Source organism: Buteo buteo, chromosome 13, assembly GCF_964188355.1.
Source record: "Buteo buteo chromosome 13, bButBut1.hap1.1, whole genome shotgun sequence".
NCBI classification, from domain to species: domain Eukaryota; kingdom Metazoa; phylum Chordata; class Aves; order Accipitriformes; family Accipitridae; genus Buteo; species Buteo buteo.
This window is the reverse complement of record NC_134183.1, coordinates 34,858,123-34,875,314: the sequence shown is the minus strand read 5'-3', so window position 1 is coordinate 34,875,314 and position 17,192 is coordinate 34,858,123. Positions and strand designations below refer to the sequence as shown.

Sequence of the window (17,192 nt, the reverse complement as noted above, 5' to 3'; positions counted from 1 at the left end):
CTGCCTAAGAGAAGGCCTTGGGATACCAGGTGTAGCTGTGTATCATGGACACTCCTTTGGAGTGGTGGCATAAGCAGAAAAAGTCACAACTGCAGTAAATAATCTCAATCATCTACTCAAGGAAGGTATTTAATAGGGCAAGATTCTCAACACTTAGTGATTGTTTACAGAATTTTTGTTCACTTTGAAGTCAGTACAATGCATACAAGAGTAGAGTTCAAGTTACACACACTTTCCACAATTCGTTAAACATGTTAATTCCTCAGGTGAGGAAAATGCTTGGATCCTGCTCAAAACTTAACTTTATTTCACAAATTGAAGGAAGAATATGTACTGAGTATGTGCTCAGAAGAATTTGTAACATTTGTTCACACCAGAAGCTTAGTGCTGATGTGCTCTGCTGAAGACAGTAAAAGATTTCTGAAACAACTACAAAACATCCTAGAGTACTAAAAATTCTCTTCAGCATGTTTTGCATTCCATTCCATGCCCTTTCTTTAAACCTCTAGACAGCATGAGTAACACTACGCAACCTAAAAGCTTCATTTATGTATCTCCTGAAGATTAGAACCTTTCTGAAGAAAAATTATTTTAAAATCTTACATTATATTGATGACTTTGGTATAGTTCAAGAATTCTAAAGAGACGCTAGTCAACCAAGTTGGAAAAAGAATCATTTAGGAAAAAGGCAATTTACCAGATTATAAAAGCTGGACACATCCTACACGTGTACTAACAACTTACCTCTGGTCTACAACTGTGCACCATTTGTAAAAGTAATTCATAGAATCATAGAATGGTTTGGGTTAGAAAGGACCTTAAAGATCATCTAGTTCCAACGCCCCTGCCGTGGGCAGGGACACCTTCCACTAGACCAGGCTGCTCAAGCCCCATCCAACCTGGCCTCGAACACTTCCAGGGATAGGGCAGCCACAACCTCTCTGGGCAACCTGTTCCAGTGCCTCACCACCATCACAGTGAAGAGCTCCTTCCTTATATCCACTCTAAGTCTACCCTCTTTAAAGCCATTACCCCTTGTCCTATCACTACAAGCCCTTGTAAAAAGTCCCTCTCTGGTTTTCTTGTAGGCCCTCTTTAGGTACTGGAAGGCTGCTGTAAGGTCTCCCTGGAGCCTTCTCTTCTCCAGGCTGAACAACCCTAGCTCCCTCAGCCTCTCTTCACAGGAGAGGTGCTCCAGCCCTCCTCTGGACTTGCTCCAACAGTCCATGTCCTTCTTATGTTGGGGGCCCCAGAGCTGAATGCAGTACTGCAGGTGGGGTTTCAGGAGAGCAGAGGGGCAGAATCAACTCCCTCAACCTGCTAGCCACACTTTTGACGCAGCCCAGAATGCGGCTGGCTTTCTGGGCTGCAAGTGCACAGTGCTGGCTCATATTCAGGTTTTCATCCACTAATACCCCCAAGTCCTTCTCTTCCAGGCTGCTCTCAATCCAGTCGTCGCCCAGGCTGCTCTCAATCCAGTCGTTGCCCAGCCTGTATTTGTGCTTGGGGTTGCCCTGACCCATGTGCAGGACCTTGCGGTTGGCCTTGTTGAACTTCAGGAGGTTCGCACAGGCCCACCCCTCAAGCCTGTAAAGGGCCCTCTGGATGGCATCCCTTCCTTGCTAGTCTGCAACCAAAAAAAGATCCAGGAACTGTAATAAATCACCATTTTTAAGCTGTGTATGCCTGGTATTTCCTTTTAACAAATGGAGAATGCAAATGTATTTAAAATGTTATTGGGATGCAGATGCATGCCACTAACTCCTGTGAGAACTGAAGGACTTGCAGAAGTGCTTTCAGGACTGCTGAGCATCTAGAACCAGTTCAGATCAAGGGCATCTGCAAAATAATGTTTAAACAGCTGGACCTAAAGCAGCAAACTTGTCTGGCAGAAGCAGTCTGAAAAAACAAAACCACACAACAAAACAAAACCAACAAATAATAAGGTGTAACAAGAATGTAACTCTAGCTTTCCGTTGCTTAAGGTAGAGAAACAATGCATTCTTTCAGCTAAATACAGTTTATTAGATGAACATGTAAAAAGCACGGATTTTAGAAGCTACCTGTCATCCATGTATTTCCCATTTATTCCTTAGGGTGCCCACTTGGGTGTCTTAACTATTAATCTGCTTTTGTCTTGGGTAGACAAAACCATTCTTTCCTTAGGTTTCCTAATTTTCATACCAGTTGTGAGTTACTGCCAAACCACAATAATTTGAAAGTCAAGAACTATTGCTAATATAATATAATAGCCAATAAATATTTCTGTCAAATCCCTCAACATTCAGTGTTGAAGGAAGCTGGACAAACAGTATTTGCTATATTAATTAGTGATATTTGTGCCTCAGGTTACTTAAGAGCCTTACCTTTCACATAACGCTGATTTAAAACAGCAACAACAACAACAAAGAAATATTAACAGCTTCAGTGAGTAGATAATTCTAAATCAAATTGGAGATTGTGTCTCATGTTATCTTTACTGGCATTGCTCAGAAGTTACTTTGGAAGAGTATTTCATGACACTAAATGTCTGGAAAATGGTTCCTTATGAAGCTGAAGGTGATTGAAATAATATACTTAAATTTAAGCAATAACTACAGGAATAGAGGAATTGCAGGAGAAATCTAAAGAACAGTCAAGTTTAGGAACAAGCAAAGGCATACAAAAACCCTTGTGGTTTGCCACTGAAGTTCAGCAAAGCTTTACAGGTGCAACTCAGCTGGGCACCCTTCCACAAGAGATGTACTGAAAATAGAGTGGAAATGCCAACTGTATAAAAACTACATGGAATATTTCATACAAAATACTCCAATACTTTTCATTATGTAACTTTTATTTGAGACACACATTGTTGTAAAAAAGGTCACACGGAATAATAAAACCATTGAGTGTGAAGGGTTTTTTTAGGGGTTGGGTTTGGTTTTTTGTCTATACACATCAATACACAATTAATGATTAGGTTTACAAGTTAACCACATGACAAGTTCACTTTTCTCTGCAGTAGCTTTTCACATTACACCTTTATACCAGAGATAAAATGTGCTTAAACACACACAGTAGAACAATCCTATTTCAAAATTAAGCATTTTCTCAAGGACTATACTTCTTATTCTGAATTTGGTAGCTATATAGCATTAAAATAACTGAAGTTTTATTTGCAAAAATGTTTGTAAGGCCATAGGAATGCACTAAAATACTTAAATTCACCAGAAACAAGAAAAATCAATTGAAATCCTGCTTTTGTGGAGGAAAGAAATACAAGTTTTATTTATAAGAATGAGAATGGCATAAGCAGTTCAGTGAATGGAGGAGAAAAAAGACCTATTATCACCTACAGACCAATCCTTAAGAAGTTTAACATTGCAAAATTTCAGTTACATTAATAGATAACCAGACGCATTTTCACAAATAACACATTTATGCATTTTACATATTATTCATGTACTTTCAAATCATTATCCATTCATAATATCTTAATGTGATACATATATTCAAGACTCCTTTACTCACTTGTGAAAATGATCCACTTAATTCACTTGACTTCAGCAGACTAGTATGGGAAAGGTACTTACAATAGGAAACACTTTCTGTAAAAAGAACTACAGGTCTGAAAAGTCAATTAGCATTTTTGAGACTGTCCCCCAAATAGAGAAGTGAGCTGCATTAAGTTTCATGAGTGGTTTAAGCTTTAGCAATAATAGAACTTCCAGACAGTAAGTAAATCAAATATTCTATATACAGTCAACAAAAACTTCTTGTGCATGTTTTGCTGAGAACAGACTGAAAGCTAAAATTGCAAAGCACTGAGACCAGTTGGGTTTTTTTTTTAAACCATTTAGAAAAATATTGGTCAAGATATAGTGCACAGACATGGGGTTGAGGGAAAGATTTCATAAAACTCCATAGCATAAGCAGTATTTTTGTTGTATCGAAATCCACCAAAAAATGTCTGCTTTTCCTGAAAGGTTAATGGCAATTTCTGAAATAAAACAGAAATACATTTGCTGCTTAATGAATAATTATATGACTTTCATTCTAATGGACATTAGAATACTAACTAGTTGACTGAGGTATAGTTAAGAGTCCTTCACAATTTAGATTATATAGTCTTGAGCAAAGTAGCAACAGAGACTGCACAAAACAATCATAGTGATATTAGAAAAGCCTGTAGTACCCAGCATCTGATGCATAGGCAGAACATACCATTTATCATCACCTGCTTGTCTAAAGGAAAATATAGCTAAAAAAAAACTTTGCAGTAAAACATACAGCTGATTTGCACGCTAAGATACAGCACATTTTTCAATGTCTGACAAGGCAGACTGTACACAGAAAAAGGTCTATACTGACCAAAAGTTAGCACACCGATAAAGTGCAGCCACTAGCCATTTAATACTGCTGGAGAAGAGGGGTGGAGGCAAAACAACAAAGAAAGAGAGCGAAATCTGCATTTTACCTTATCCATAAGACCACATGAAATTAGAATTCTTCAGTTTCAGCAGGGGACAACAAAATTGCATTAAATTCTTCTACAAATAGAAAAAGATGAACTTTACATGAACATTAAGCAAAGTGAAATATTACTGCATTATTTTATCATGCATAAAGTGAATTTCCTATGGTCTTACCTCACATTTATGTACAGTTTAGCACAGCTAAATGTAAGAAAATAGCAAGTTTTTTTTCTCCCCCCCCCCATACAGAGCAGATACCCCAATTTGCTGCTGCTTCAAGAAGCACTTCATAGACCCTACTACTTACAGGCTCTTTCAAAGGGAAGTTCATGGAGACTAATATTGAATGAACATTTAACCACACAGCAAAAACAGGAAAAACAATACAAAGCATTCTGTAAATGGTGCCAAACACAGAACATGTCAGTTTTGGTTTCCAGACAACCCCTGAGATAAAAATCAAAGTATTACGACACCAAATAAGTCAGAGGTAAATTACTAAAAATAAACAACATTCATAATTGGTGTCACAACACTTTCTGTATAGAAGCACTTTTTTAAACCATACAGAAAACATAACTGCTTCAGCCTGTCTGAGAAAAACATCAAGGGTAGACAACAGAGCAGTTAGGGTTGCTTTGTATTTTCACTAAACCTTGTTGCCATGAAGATTTTTCTGTTTTAGTGCAGCAACAGCAGTTTATGAGATTCACCATCTAGTTACAATAACTATTTCTACTAAACTACATGTGGGGACAGGTTGATAACCACTTAAAACTTTATGGAACCAGCTACTAATGTTAAACCTTTTAAAATCAAAAAAGTCTTTAAATCTAATGCTATTGGCCCCCCGTTCACTTTCAAAATATTTACAACAGACCCAGAGATGACAAATTCAGTACCTGACACCACAAAATGAAGCAGTTATCTGTGGTAACAACCAACTCACTGTTTACAACTCTAGACAATGTAGTGAGGCAAAAGCAAGCACATCAGACATTAACTTTGACAATGACAGAATGCACCTATCCCCTAAGAACAAACATTCTGGACACAAACTTGTAGTTAAAGCTTACAATGGTCCAAGTTTGGCACATCAACAGAACTAAAGCACCTGTTTTAATTGTTCATTGAGGAAATTTTTCAGAAGACATTAAAAAAGTAGTAGAACAAAGACTAGGTTATACAATGCTCAGTTGAGTAAAAAAAGGCAACTATGTTTCAACTCTGCTTCTAACAGTCTAGGTCACTGTACCAGTTTTTGATGAAAAAATAACTTAACTGCTTGAGCAGACCAGAGAGGGCTTCACACATTCAGCATTAACTCCATAACTAATAGTACATTACAGCCCTAATGTGACCACTTCCTTAGTGCCAGAACTTGATAAATTTCAGCAACTGCACAGGAAGCTAGTTTTTGGACACCACTGTTGTCAGGGTCAATGCTTACAGACATTAACGAACTATCCTTAGAATTACAGTAGAAATGGAAGTCACCTTTAGAAGCAGTCATTTCTGAACAAATGAATCCACAAAGAGGTTACTCAAAAGTCATGCATTCAGCTTCCACAAGCCACTTAAGTGATAGTGATGAGGCCAATTTGTGACGATTTCAACTCCAGAGTGTCAGAAACAAAAAAAGGTGCAGACAGTTTGAGCTAACAAAGGGAAGTTAAGTGTGGAAAGACATTGTGTTTATTCAAATAACTGAAAGGTGCATCTGTGAATCAGACAGTGACTGGCAATGCAGAACACAACTTTGTGAAGTCTGGTAAAGAAAGAAAAGCAACACACTACATTCAGAATAGAAGCCACAGCTTCTGCATGAACAGATTTGTGCATCTAAGAGAAAAAACCCACACAAATTGTTAAATGCCAATTGTTACAGTAATTCTCATCACTAGTGTGTCAACATCCATACTGCAGTCATGGCCACAAGTATACAGCATAGAAAATAATGGAAGTGAGACTTAATTTTTCCCCTGGCTCTTCTGCTTGAAAATAAATTTGTTTAAAAAGAAAAACCTGCACAAATCTGTTAAGAATCTTACTTACAAGTCAAACTGTGCAAATACAAATGTAAGATTGTGCTGTAACAGGCAGTAAGAGGCCAATATGGATGTGCAAAGTTAAAAGAAACATAGCAGCTTTTGCAACAGGCAATAAAACAGAAAGTAAAAAAGGAAAACAAGTTAACTCTTGCATTTGTGTCTCCACTTCATAGCTTCCATATCTGAGAAAGAAGAGCCTGACAGGTCAATAGGCTTAGCGAGCAAAATCCACTTGGTATTTTGTGTATCGCAGTCTACGTTCAATGGAGCTCTCAGCAGCAGCTTGGTGGTATTATTTCTGAGGCTTTGTGACCCTGTGCTTTCAAAGAAGCAGAAAAGGTTCTAAGTGTGCTGCAGTCTATCATTAGAAGTTCATCAAAGTAGCGTGCATCGAAAGAAGCTGCTCTTCTTAGATCGATTTTCTGTTATTTTTACTGGCCCACCTGCCCCTGACGAACTGTTGTCATTCTGAAAGAAAAGAGTATCAACATCATAAAATGCAGAAAAAATAAGCATAGTTTTCCTAGTTTCCCTCCCTACTTCCCCATCTTACAAAGCAATAACAAGAGCAGAGGTTTATTGCAACTTGAGCTCCTCAATTACTCAGACTGTTAATCACTCAATAAACTGCCTATTTAAAAAAACCCCCACATTTATCCAACAATCCAGATCTGAAGTGTTAGCTGAAAGAGTGACTACATAATTTAATGTTTAATAAAACAAGGATCACACAGTTACATTTCAAAAGAACACATCAGTTTCAGACTGCCCAATGTTAATGTTCATACAAAATAATTAACAATTACACACTGATGTGTAATAAAGTGTGATAAAGCACTGTTTGCTCAAATTTGATCTAGCATTCACTGTAATCCCCAGGAGTTTTTTGATAAGGCTACTACTCAGCCAATTATTATAGCAGTCATTTCAATGTATCTAGTTTGTATGCCAATTGGAAATACAAACCATTTTTCTGTTGAGCTTTGTCATAATGTCCCGTGCAAGTGTGAAAAATGCCTGGTGAGGAACAGAAATTAAAAAAAAATTAAAAAAAAAAAAAGAAAAAGAAAGAGAGTTAGTCACAAGACACATTAAAGACAAGATAGATTTGGAGTAACCAGACACATTAACACCACAGTATTTTGTAGGCCATTGCTAGCACTTCAAGTTGCAAGGCATTCTATGTACACTAGCTGTTAACTTAAAACTGCACTAAGCATGCTTTATAAGAAAAAACTATTTCTTTCTAGTCTCCATCCCTCCAATGTTTGAAGCAAATGAACAGACTTTCCCATCACATACCTCTCGGGCAAAAAAAAAAAAAATCTGCTGAAGAGAAGGCTGCATACACTAACACACACTAATATTTTTTTTTTTTTTTTTGCTAAATTGTACTGTGCATCGCAACTAGAAACTCTCAGAGAGGTTTGAGGATGGCATGCCTGAGAAGTCACATTAAGGTTAGCTTGCTTTCTGTCCTCCAAAAGTTTTGCTCCTGGACTATCTATAAAGTTATTTATGCTTCCAACATCCCTATTAAAAAAAAATTAAAATAATCACTCTGGCAAATCTCAGCATCTCAGACTTCAATGTATGAAGGAGCAAAGAAACTTCTGTAGCAGAATTTTGCAATTCTCCAGAAGCAGGGAAAAGTAAGACTTTTAGGCTATCTGGAGATATCAACAATCCAAAGACAGTTCCACAAAGTAAAAAAAAACCTGTAAACACTTCCCCTCTCATTGTGTTTGGAATATATCCACAGACACTCATTTAATGCAAATAAAATCACAACAAATAAATTAATTCACTTCTGATCACAAGAATATCACAATTGTGTCATTTCTCACAAGTTAAGCATTTGGTGGAAAGACGACTAAGTCGTTACTTGCTGAATGCCTATACCAGCTGCATTTTTTAATGCTTTCTTCACTACTCATGTGACAATTTAAAAAAATATTCAGATAGCCAAGTCATGTGGAATAAGCACAAACTCATGTTGTACATTTAATGACCAACAGGAGTTAAAATGAAATTGCAGAGCATGTGATAAAAGAGCAAGTCAACCATCTGCAGGAACTAAAGAAGAAGAAAAGTACTTTTTATTAGACTATTGCTATCCAGCATTGGTATTAGCTGCTAATGTTCACACTTCCATTGTCTGCTGTAAGAATCATAATGATACTGCAAAAATCACGTCAAGCACTATTCCAGATGCAGCACAATGCAAATAAGTCCATTCTAACTATATTGTATAACAATCATCCTGCAATCAGAAAAAAAACATTTGGCTGGCTCGGCATCAGTCATGTTATTTTAAACTAGCAGCCTCTTTAGTATCTAGTTAATTTGTTAGCTGCATGATCTAAATTAAGTACATGTTTGGAAGACTTTTAAAAGGTATCCCATCCATATATATGGAAAGGCTTTTAGATGATTAGGTACAGGAACAACATTTAAGAACAAGTATGCCTTATCTGAATGAATGAATCTTAATGTAACTGCCTTTTGATATCATATTATTTTCTTGTCCACACTTCATAGAGTTAAGATCCTCCCTTTACCCTCCCTAAGATGACAAGAGTGATTCATGGTAAGATAGACTGGAGTTGAGCCACTCTTCCTTCCGATTCTATTTCCTTATGCTCTGATAAATAGGGATCTTGTGTTTTTAGCACAAAATTTATTTGCAGGAAAAGACTGCAAGTCTATAGATAGAGTATTATAAGCCCTTCTCCTCCTGTAAGATCAGCTTATGACAGTCTATGCTGATGTTGTAGGTTAACATACAAATCTTCGGTCTCATCTGCATAGCACATATTTATTAGTCACCTGAAGGCTCCTTGACACAGTAGCATGTTATTCTGAAAGTAAATAATCTTGAATCTAATTTCCTGCACAAAGCATTGTTCTAAAATTACACCTATTCCCTTTCCAAAAGCACTTGCAATTTAAGTAGTGAGGCACAGAAGTCTAAAGCAACTGTTTGCTACAATAATAGTAAACCACTCTGTTAATACCCATTTAAAAAAAAAACAATTCCAGACATAACCAGAAAACAAGAAATGCTGGATTTTACAGTAGCTCTCTAAATATAACAAGATTGGTGACCCAGTAGCACAGCTGGTATTTCAGATCCCAGATCAGGTCAGAACATGAAACATGCCTCCACAGTAGTAGTTCAAGAAACACACTTAAGCATAACATGCATCTCTTACCTCTTCCACATTTATGCTGGATTTTGCACTTGTCTCCAAAAACTTGATTCCATAATCAATTGCTAACTGGAAGAGAGGTTAAAGTTTTTCAGTTTTTTTGAAGTTCCTTTGTAAAAGGAATGTTTCACCTAGATTCATAATAAATAGATGCTGTATGCTGCAGCAAGCTTTAAAAACAAAACCAAACAAGCTTCATTTCTGCTTTTCTCTTGCAAAAACATTAAAGTTACTGGACAATTAGACAAAATATTAGAACAAGCCATACCCTCATGTAAATTCAAAACCAACAGAGAGATTAATTGCTCATAAAAAGACTTATTTAGGACATAAAAGAACATTAAGATAGAATCTTCATTGATATGGATTTATGGACCAGATAACTACATACAACCATCCCATAAGTTGTGTTACTAGCAACTACACTACTGTAGCTGTGTACATGATAGATTGTATAGCATTCTTACTTGCTTGTTTGTTCTGCAGAACAACTAATTACTTAAGCTTTAATAACAGTACTTATGACAAGAGCAAGTAACCACCATGGTGAATTGAGTACAACATGATCAAATTATAAACATAGCTTTATATTGAAATTTAGAATACTTCACACTATAGCAAAGGTCAACATTCTTTACAGGATCTTCCCCTCAAGACAATAGTACCATCAAGTTCAGTCAAGCTTGAAGACAGTCAAGTGCCATTTAAACAAAAAAATCCAACCTAGCATCCTATAATAAATAAAAGTTTCTGAAACAAGAGGTTTGAGGCCCATTATCTCTCATATGCCTAAAACATACCAAATATCCAGCAGCCAAAATCCTAAGAAAAGTAGGCTTCTGAACAAGGTAAGTCACCAAAGCTTACCTTCTCGCCTTTTTCTTTTGAGACTTGTCTTTTTTCATTCATATCACATTTGTTACCCAGGATCATTCTTTCTACATCTGAAGAGGCATGCTGAAAGAAGAAAAAGTAATCTCTCAGAAGCAAAAAGTGCATATTTAAAAGAAATTTACGTGTCAAACTCATCCACAAATGAACATTTTATTTTTAAAAAGTTATCTAATGTGAAGGCATTACTGAGAAAGAAACTAACTTTTGAAACGGGCAATTTAATATTTAAATATTAAAAGAGGTTGGATAAAGACTCCTAGATTAAATTTGCCTCTGTATTACTACAGATCAAATACAGTACCATGAGCTCTGTACCAGGCTGTGCACATGCATTTGGTTATTCTGGAAATGTAACGGTACATACTTTACTTCCAAGTGGTGCATGGATATCTAGGGTATTTGGCTGAAGTATCATTATGCAATACACTTGCATTTTTTTTAAATAGATTATTAATAAAAGAATTTTTATGTAATAATCACTTCAGCAAGAGAACTTCAACAAGAAGCCCATGGATTTTATGTTTAAGGAAAAAAACCCAGTAACATTCTGTTACCTAACTACAGCTTGGCTAAAATTAGGGTTTCTCCTCTAACTTCATAATGACCTATCCCTACTTGACAGCATGTCCCATTAAACGATTTACAGTAAGTTAGCAGGAAGGAAGCTTACCCAAGACCAAATGAAAAGGTCAAAAATCTCTAATCAGACAAAACACACAACATAGTAACAACTGAAGTTAGAGAGATCTGTCATCATCTCAGTGAAAGGTAGACACCCTAAGATCTTGCTCCTTCCCACTCCTTAGACACACCCAAAAGCAAAAAAGAACAATAACAGTCATATAGTAAGAGCAGTTTTGAAATACTTTATGCTTACTTCTTAAACTAAGTTTTCTACCTTCTATCCCTAGATGAACGAGATAATATTGTCCCCACTGATAATCACTGTTGCATTCACTGCACAGTCTAACTTGGCCATATATGTTGGCTACTATAATGAAGTGAATAATTACTTGATTATTATTTGTCCCAGGGAAATCATAAGATGGAACGAGTAAGAAGTACTTGCCAAAGCACCTACCTCCTCTATGTTTCTTATCCAGTTTTTTATGTTGTCAAAAGACTTTTCATTTGTGATGTCATACACCAGCATAATTCCCTAAATAAAGTTAAGAAAATCTCGTTAGATGAGCTAGCACTATTGGTTGACTTTTGATGTATGCTGTTGAGTATACTTCCAAGAAATTCAACATATGACTTATGCACCTATAATCCTTTCTCAAAGTATTATGCCATTGCTGAGAATTTACCCAAAATATTACTATTTAACATCTTTTCCCACTGTTAGAGGTCAAACGCACCACCTATGTGAAATTTTAAATTATTAGCCTATAGTCAGGAGAAGTTTAGAAATTCTACTACAACAGCAATCAGGACTCTATTGTTAAAGTCAAGTTGAGAAGCAGTAGCTTTAAGCAGTCAAAGATGACAAACCTGTGAGATCCAATCTGCTGGGGCCAGTAGATACTTACAGCAAAGCTGACACTAGGTGCTCTCCCAGAAGCTTTAGCTCTTTCAGACAGTTATGTACATATACTAGCATGGGCTCTCAACAATTAGCAAAGTATGGGAAACAACACAACAGCTGCATTAAGGACAGATTGCCAGGTTCACCTCCATTCCTTATTGCCTTTCCAATCATTCCTCGTAGGACAAAGAAAAGTCCTTGGCCATGGACTGGGAGGTGGGGAGAAGACCATGTCGCTGCCAAAACCTTTTTAAGTACTAGAAAGCTCTAACACAGAGCCACAACCATTACTATTTCTCCTCATCTCTATTCCGTAACAGACCCACAGCCAGCCTATGAATGGGACAGATCTGTTCTTACAAAGCAATAAAAACATGTAGTAGCAGTATAGCTAGTAATCAGCAAGTTGAAATTAACAGCATCCCAACATAAAGTATCTCAAATCATAGCATTAAGAACCATTACAAGCAGCTGTACCACAAAGAGTGCAGGCTCTAAGTCAGTTATTTGACTTCAAGTCATTCTTAATGGAGGAAAAAGTAATAGTAGTTTTTGTAGGTGATTGTACTTCTAGCCCAGATTTTACAATCTCTACTGGCTGAAGGAAAAGCAATTCAGTGAAATACACTTTTAATATTAAAATAATTCATTATCTATTTTTCAAACATTTCAAATGTTTAAAGGGGTTGATTGCATTAAAAAAATTTGTCTGATTAAAGCTTGGCAACTTAGCTTCTTATTATAATCTGCAGAAATTAATTATATTAAAAAAAAGACAATAAGGCTTGAAGTTTCATCACAAAACCAGGACCAGACAAAGTACAGAAAAACACAAAACAAGAAAACCCCAACCAAATCACAAATTTTATTCCCCACGTCTCAAGCCACAATTATCTAATACTCCAGTCAAAGACTTACATGATGTAACCTTAAGAAGAGCAAACCAGTTACATTAGTTGTGCCTAATTTTTTTAAAGTGAGAGCACTTACCATGGCTCCTCTGTAGTAAGCTGTTGTGATTGTGCGGAATCTCTCCTGGCCTGCTGTATCCCTAAAATTCAGTGAAAACAAGTATTTGTTAGAGGTGATCTGTACACTGTTCTGTACTTAGATATGTCTTTTTAAATAGAGTAACAATGTATTGATACTCACTCATTAACAAAAAATACCATTTAGAAGCTGTTTGCACAAGTTCTTCAGCCCTCAAAATCTTCCTCACTCCCAAGCTACCCTGCTTACATCAGTGGTTATAGCAGCATCATAAATATGGCACAAAAGCATTTAAATTTTCATGCAAGCAATAAAACTCAGCACTACACAGCCTTCCCTAGAATAACTAAAAAAGGCAGCTCTGATGCATCTGAGTCCTGCATTAAACAAAAATTAACACATGCAGCAGTAAAATATTTTACGATAGTGCATTCTCACGTACAGTTAGCTATTAAAATCAGCCACTATACCTTAGTGTGCTGATACTTTATTCTAGATGACTTCAAAGCAGTATCTGTCTGTGAGTGAACAAGAGGACCAAAGTGTTTGGCTACTAGTCACATCTAGTGGGAGCTGAACTCCAAAGGCCTGACAAAAACCAGCTTTTTGACTTACATTACAGACAGAAAATTTTTACCAACCACTTCTGGCACTTCACTTCCTTAGCCACGAGAATTCTGGCTCACATGCAAGTATCACAACTATCTTTTCAAGAACCTGAGAAATCAGCAAGACCCCTCCCTACATTCACCAGTAGCATTTAAAGAGTTTAGCATATGTAACAATGCTACACCAAAAATACTCATCTGCTGCTATCAGGAGACTCAGTCTCTACTAACCCACCATGCAAAGGAACAGGAGCGTTATCACTCACCTGTGCCTCTGTGAGTACAACTAGGTATCAAAGTATCAGAGGAGATTACATTTTATTAGGTTGCATATTTTAGTTTACAGCTATGGAGTTAATACTTCTCTTCCACACTGAATAGCTAAAAGGGCATTTAAGAGGACAGCTTTTGATAAAATGGGAAGTTGCTGCAACGTTTGCATATGAACAGGCTATTTCCTGTGCTACTGAAGCAGAACCACTCCAAGAGCAAGCTAGAAGAAAGCATAAACCTTACGGACAGTCAATGTATAAAAGGTGTGAAACTTCTGGTACACCCAGGCTCAAAAGCTATGAAGTATTCCTGTTCAAAGACTAATTCGATACTCACTGAAAATTTAAATTACTTTGGAATACTTACCATATTTGTAGCTTGATTTTCTTTCCATCCAATTCTATTGTTCTGATCTTAAAGTCAATTCCTGCCAGAGAAAGAGAGAGTCTAAGTTTTGCAATAAATGAAAAGGAAGCGTTCAGTTTCCTTTTGACAATTTGGTAAGAGCAAACTTAGGCAAAAGAATTATTCTGATGTTGCCATTTCTTCCAAACACTAGGAAGTGCTGAGGATGCACAAAGTTTTTGGCTGCATCCAACATATCAAGGATAAATTATTCTGCACAATAAAAATAGACCAAAAACTGAGGCTCACTACTGGAGTTAATTAAGATTATGAGAGAAACATTTAATCTCAAAATTCTTCCATTTTACACTGATAAGGTCACTAGTATGAATGTAGCAGTTCAAGTCAATTCCCCAGAACCTCTGCTGGCTCCGAGGAAAAAATACATACTATCACCCCTTAGCTCCTTTTCAAAACTGGCATCTACTTCTGAAAACTGATGTTTAATGCAGTCTAATCAGACATCACAGTAAATGGTAAAGCGTCACAGGAGATAAAAGCTATACAGATAGTTACTGAAGGTGCCTGAAATAGATGACACATGGGACTTTAAGAACACCAGTTTAGGAGTAACTTCGATATTCTAGGAAGCTCCAAAAGGTATCAAGAAACACCTCTCTCCTTTCCCCTGCTTACACTTCCACATGGTAACCATCAGTTCTGAGACTGATTTTGAAGACAGATTTTAAGCTGGGGGGGTGTCGGGGGGAAGAATTAATTCAGAAGGGCTTAATAATGTCTTTTAAGGTTTAGAGGGATAAAATGGATCTATGAATTAAAGCCAATATGTCAAAACAGACTAGCCTTTACCCTGGACTATTTTAACTTTCGCATCTCTAAACCTATGCTATAACATAGTTCAAATTGAGACTGTTCAAGTCCCAGTATGTGACTGCCAGATTTTTGAATCCCAGGACAGCCACTTCCATATACCCCCCAATTAATCTGTTTTGAAACTAATGGCCCATTTTTTTGGGCAGGTAAGTTATTTTATTTATTTAATTTCTTCTTTGTTCAGATGTAATTTAAGTGACACTTATCAAGAGTATCTTAATTGGGAAAATGCTGTTTCGAGCTTTAAGAATTCATCCATCACTTAAGGAGGAAGCTATGGGATTTTTAAAAATATACTACAATAGTATTTGAATATGAAATACAGACATTCATTAACTATTTGACTTTCATTCTTCTCACATGCAATATTAATATTTTAATATACTGAAAATACCAAGTCTCAGCCAGCTGATCTTGATGTGCTATGGATATGTAGTTTAGCCCATTAGTTAGAATACAAATTATGAGCAGAAATATCACATCAGCACTTTTAACAGCATATGAAATTAATTGCATTAATTTAAAATGCTATGACTACTGCTACAATTGCCATTTCCCACGATTCACTAGTAAATTTACAGGCAAAAAAGACACTTTCATTAATTCATTCTTCTAAAAATGACATAAGAATGATGCGTACTTAAAAAAAAAAAAATCCTCATTACATGTAACAGAAGCTTGGCAAGTGTTTCAATTTTACATTTGATAGGATTCTGTGTCTCCCCTGTTGTAAAGGTTTTTCTCTTAAGTAGGTGCAACACCTGCTGAAATCACAGGTAATTGTTTTCATGGCCGGAAAACAAAGTACCTTTGCTCTCAATAGATTTTCTTTTGGCCTCAAAGGTTATAAAGCACAAATACAGATTTTTCTGGAAAGGGTATTGTATCATGGACAATATCAAATTAAATCTGTTTTAAAAGCTGCTTTGTGTCTAGGCCTGAAGTCTTAGAATTAAGTATAACAACAACTGGGAAAACTAGGTTGAGAGACTACTGTGTTTTAAAGATAATTCTGTATATGCTGTCAACTACTGAAGCTAAGACACATCAGCATAAACAGTGAAAGACTCCTGTAGGGACGGTTTTCTGAGAAAGCAAGCTTACACTGCAGTTAGATATCTGTGTGCACCAATCCATGCCTTGCACAGACTGGTTTATTGTGGTGAGTCATTTCCTTCGCAGCACGAAGATGATTTATACCACCATTCCTTTGATCACTTCTAAAACTCAGGATCTGCACAAAAAGATCTTCTCAGAACATAAGATTTCTAGCAGGAACTTCACCTAAATTCTCAAATAAAGATGAACTTCAAAGCTAAAAGAATATAAAGAGGAAGTCCATGAATATTTCTGTTATGATACTAATAAGTTCAACCAATGCAGCTGCAACTTTTTAGAGGCTAAAATGAACTAGAAACTGCTGTTTCTTTTGTTCTTTCACTTCAGTAACAGGAAGTGGTGAGCTGCAAACATTTGTAGAGCAAAGCGTGGTGACATGTGTTACCACTTCCTGCCAAGTGCACTTGCATGGCTAAGTACAAGCAACATTTTGGTTACAGTTAAAATTAAATTATGGCATGTAAAACACTCCAATGACTACAGCATTTCAAAAGTAATTACTGACGGAAAGTTTCCTTTATCAATTAATTCTTATTTTACACAGTCACACACTGGGATACAAAAGTTTGAAGATACTGGGGTCTAACAAAGAAGAGTCATTCGTGAATCAGAAAGTTTGACTGCGAAGGATCACACAGCTTTCACAGTTTTAAAATGCAATGTGCAATGCTGTTCTCTCCAGTAGGGAGGAAAAGCCCAGAAACATTTGGATGTCCATCTGAAGTTAAGTTTTAGAAGCTTTTAGAAAACACAGACCCAGATTAATTCTTAGAATGCAAAGTCTAACAGGATAATTATTTTTAACTGTTAAAGCAGAGTTGCCA

General features: G+C 36.5%; 1 protein-coding gene across 7 annotated transcripts in view; it reads right to left on the bottom strand.

The window, feature by feature from the left end:
• Nucleotides 1-2,815: 2,815 nt before the first annotated feature.
• RAB8B (RAB8B, member RAS oncogene family) overlaps nt 2,816-17,192 on the bottom strand; it is a 29,330-nt gene continuing 14,953 nt past the window's right edge. For 2 of the 7 annotated variants that reach the window (XM_075045510.1, XM_075045512.1), the window contains exons 2-10: nt 14,377-14,437; nt 13,130-13,190; nt 11,693-11,770; nt 10,585-10,674; nt 9,721-9,786; nt 7,472-7,522; nt 6,949-6,973; nt 6,652-6,819; nt 2,816-4,529 (exon numbers count right to left, since the gene is read on the bottom strand). In XM_075045510.1, the coding sequence (XP_074901611.1) occupies nt 4,480-4,529; nt 6,652-6,819; nt 6,949-6,973; nt 7,472-7,522; nt 9,721-9,786; nt 10,585-10,674; nt 11,693-11,770; nt 13,130-13,190; nt 14,377-14,437 (650 nt within the window). In that variant the 3' untranslated portion in view covers nt 2,816-4,479. Of the gene's footprint in view, nt 6,974-7,471; nt 7,523-9,720; nt 9,787-10,584; nt 10,675-11,692; nt 11,771-13,129; nt 13,191-14,376; nt 14,438-17,192 lie in introns of all 7 variants that reach the window. The other 5 variants (XM_075045511.1, XM_075045514.1, XM_075045515.1 and 2 more) reach the window with 5 other exon arrangements.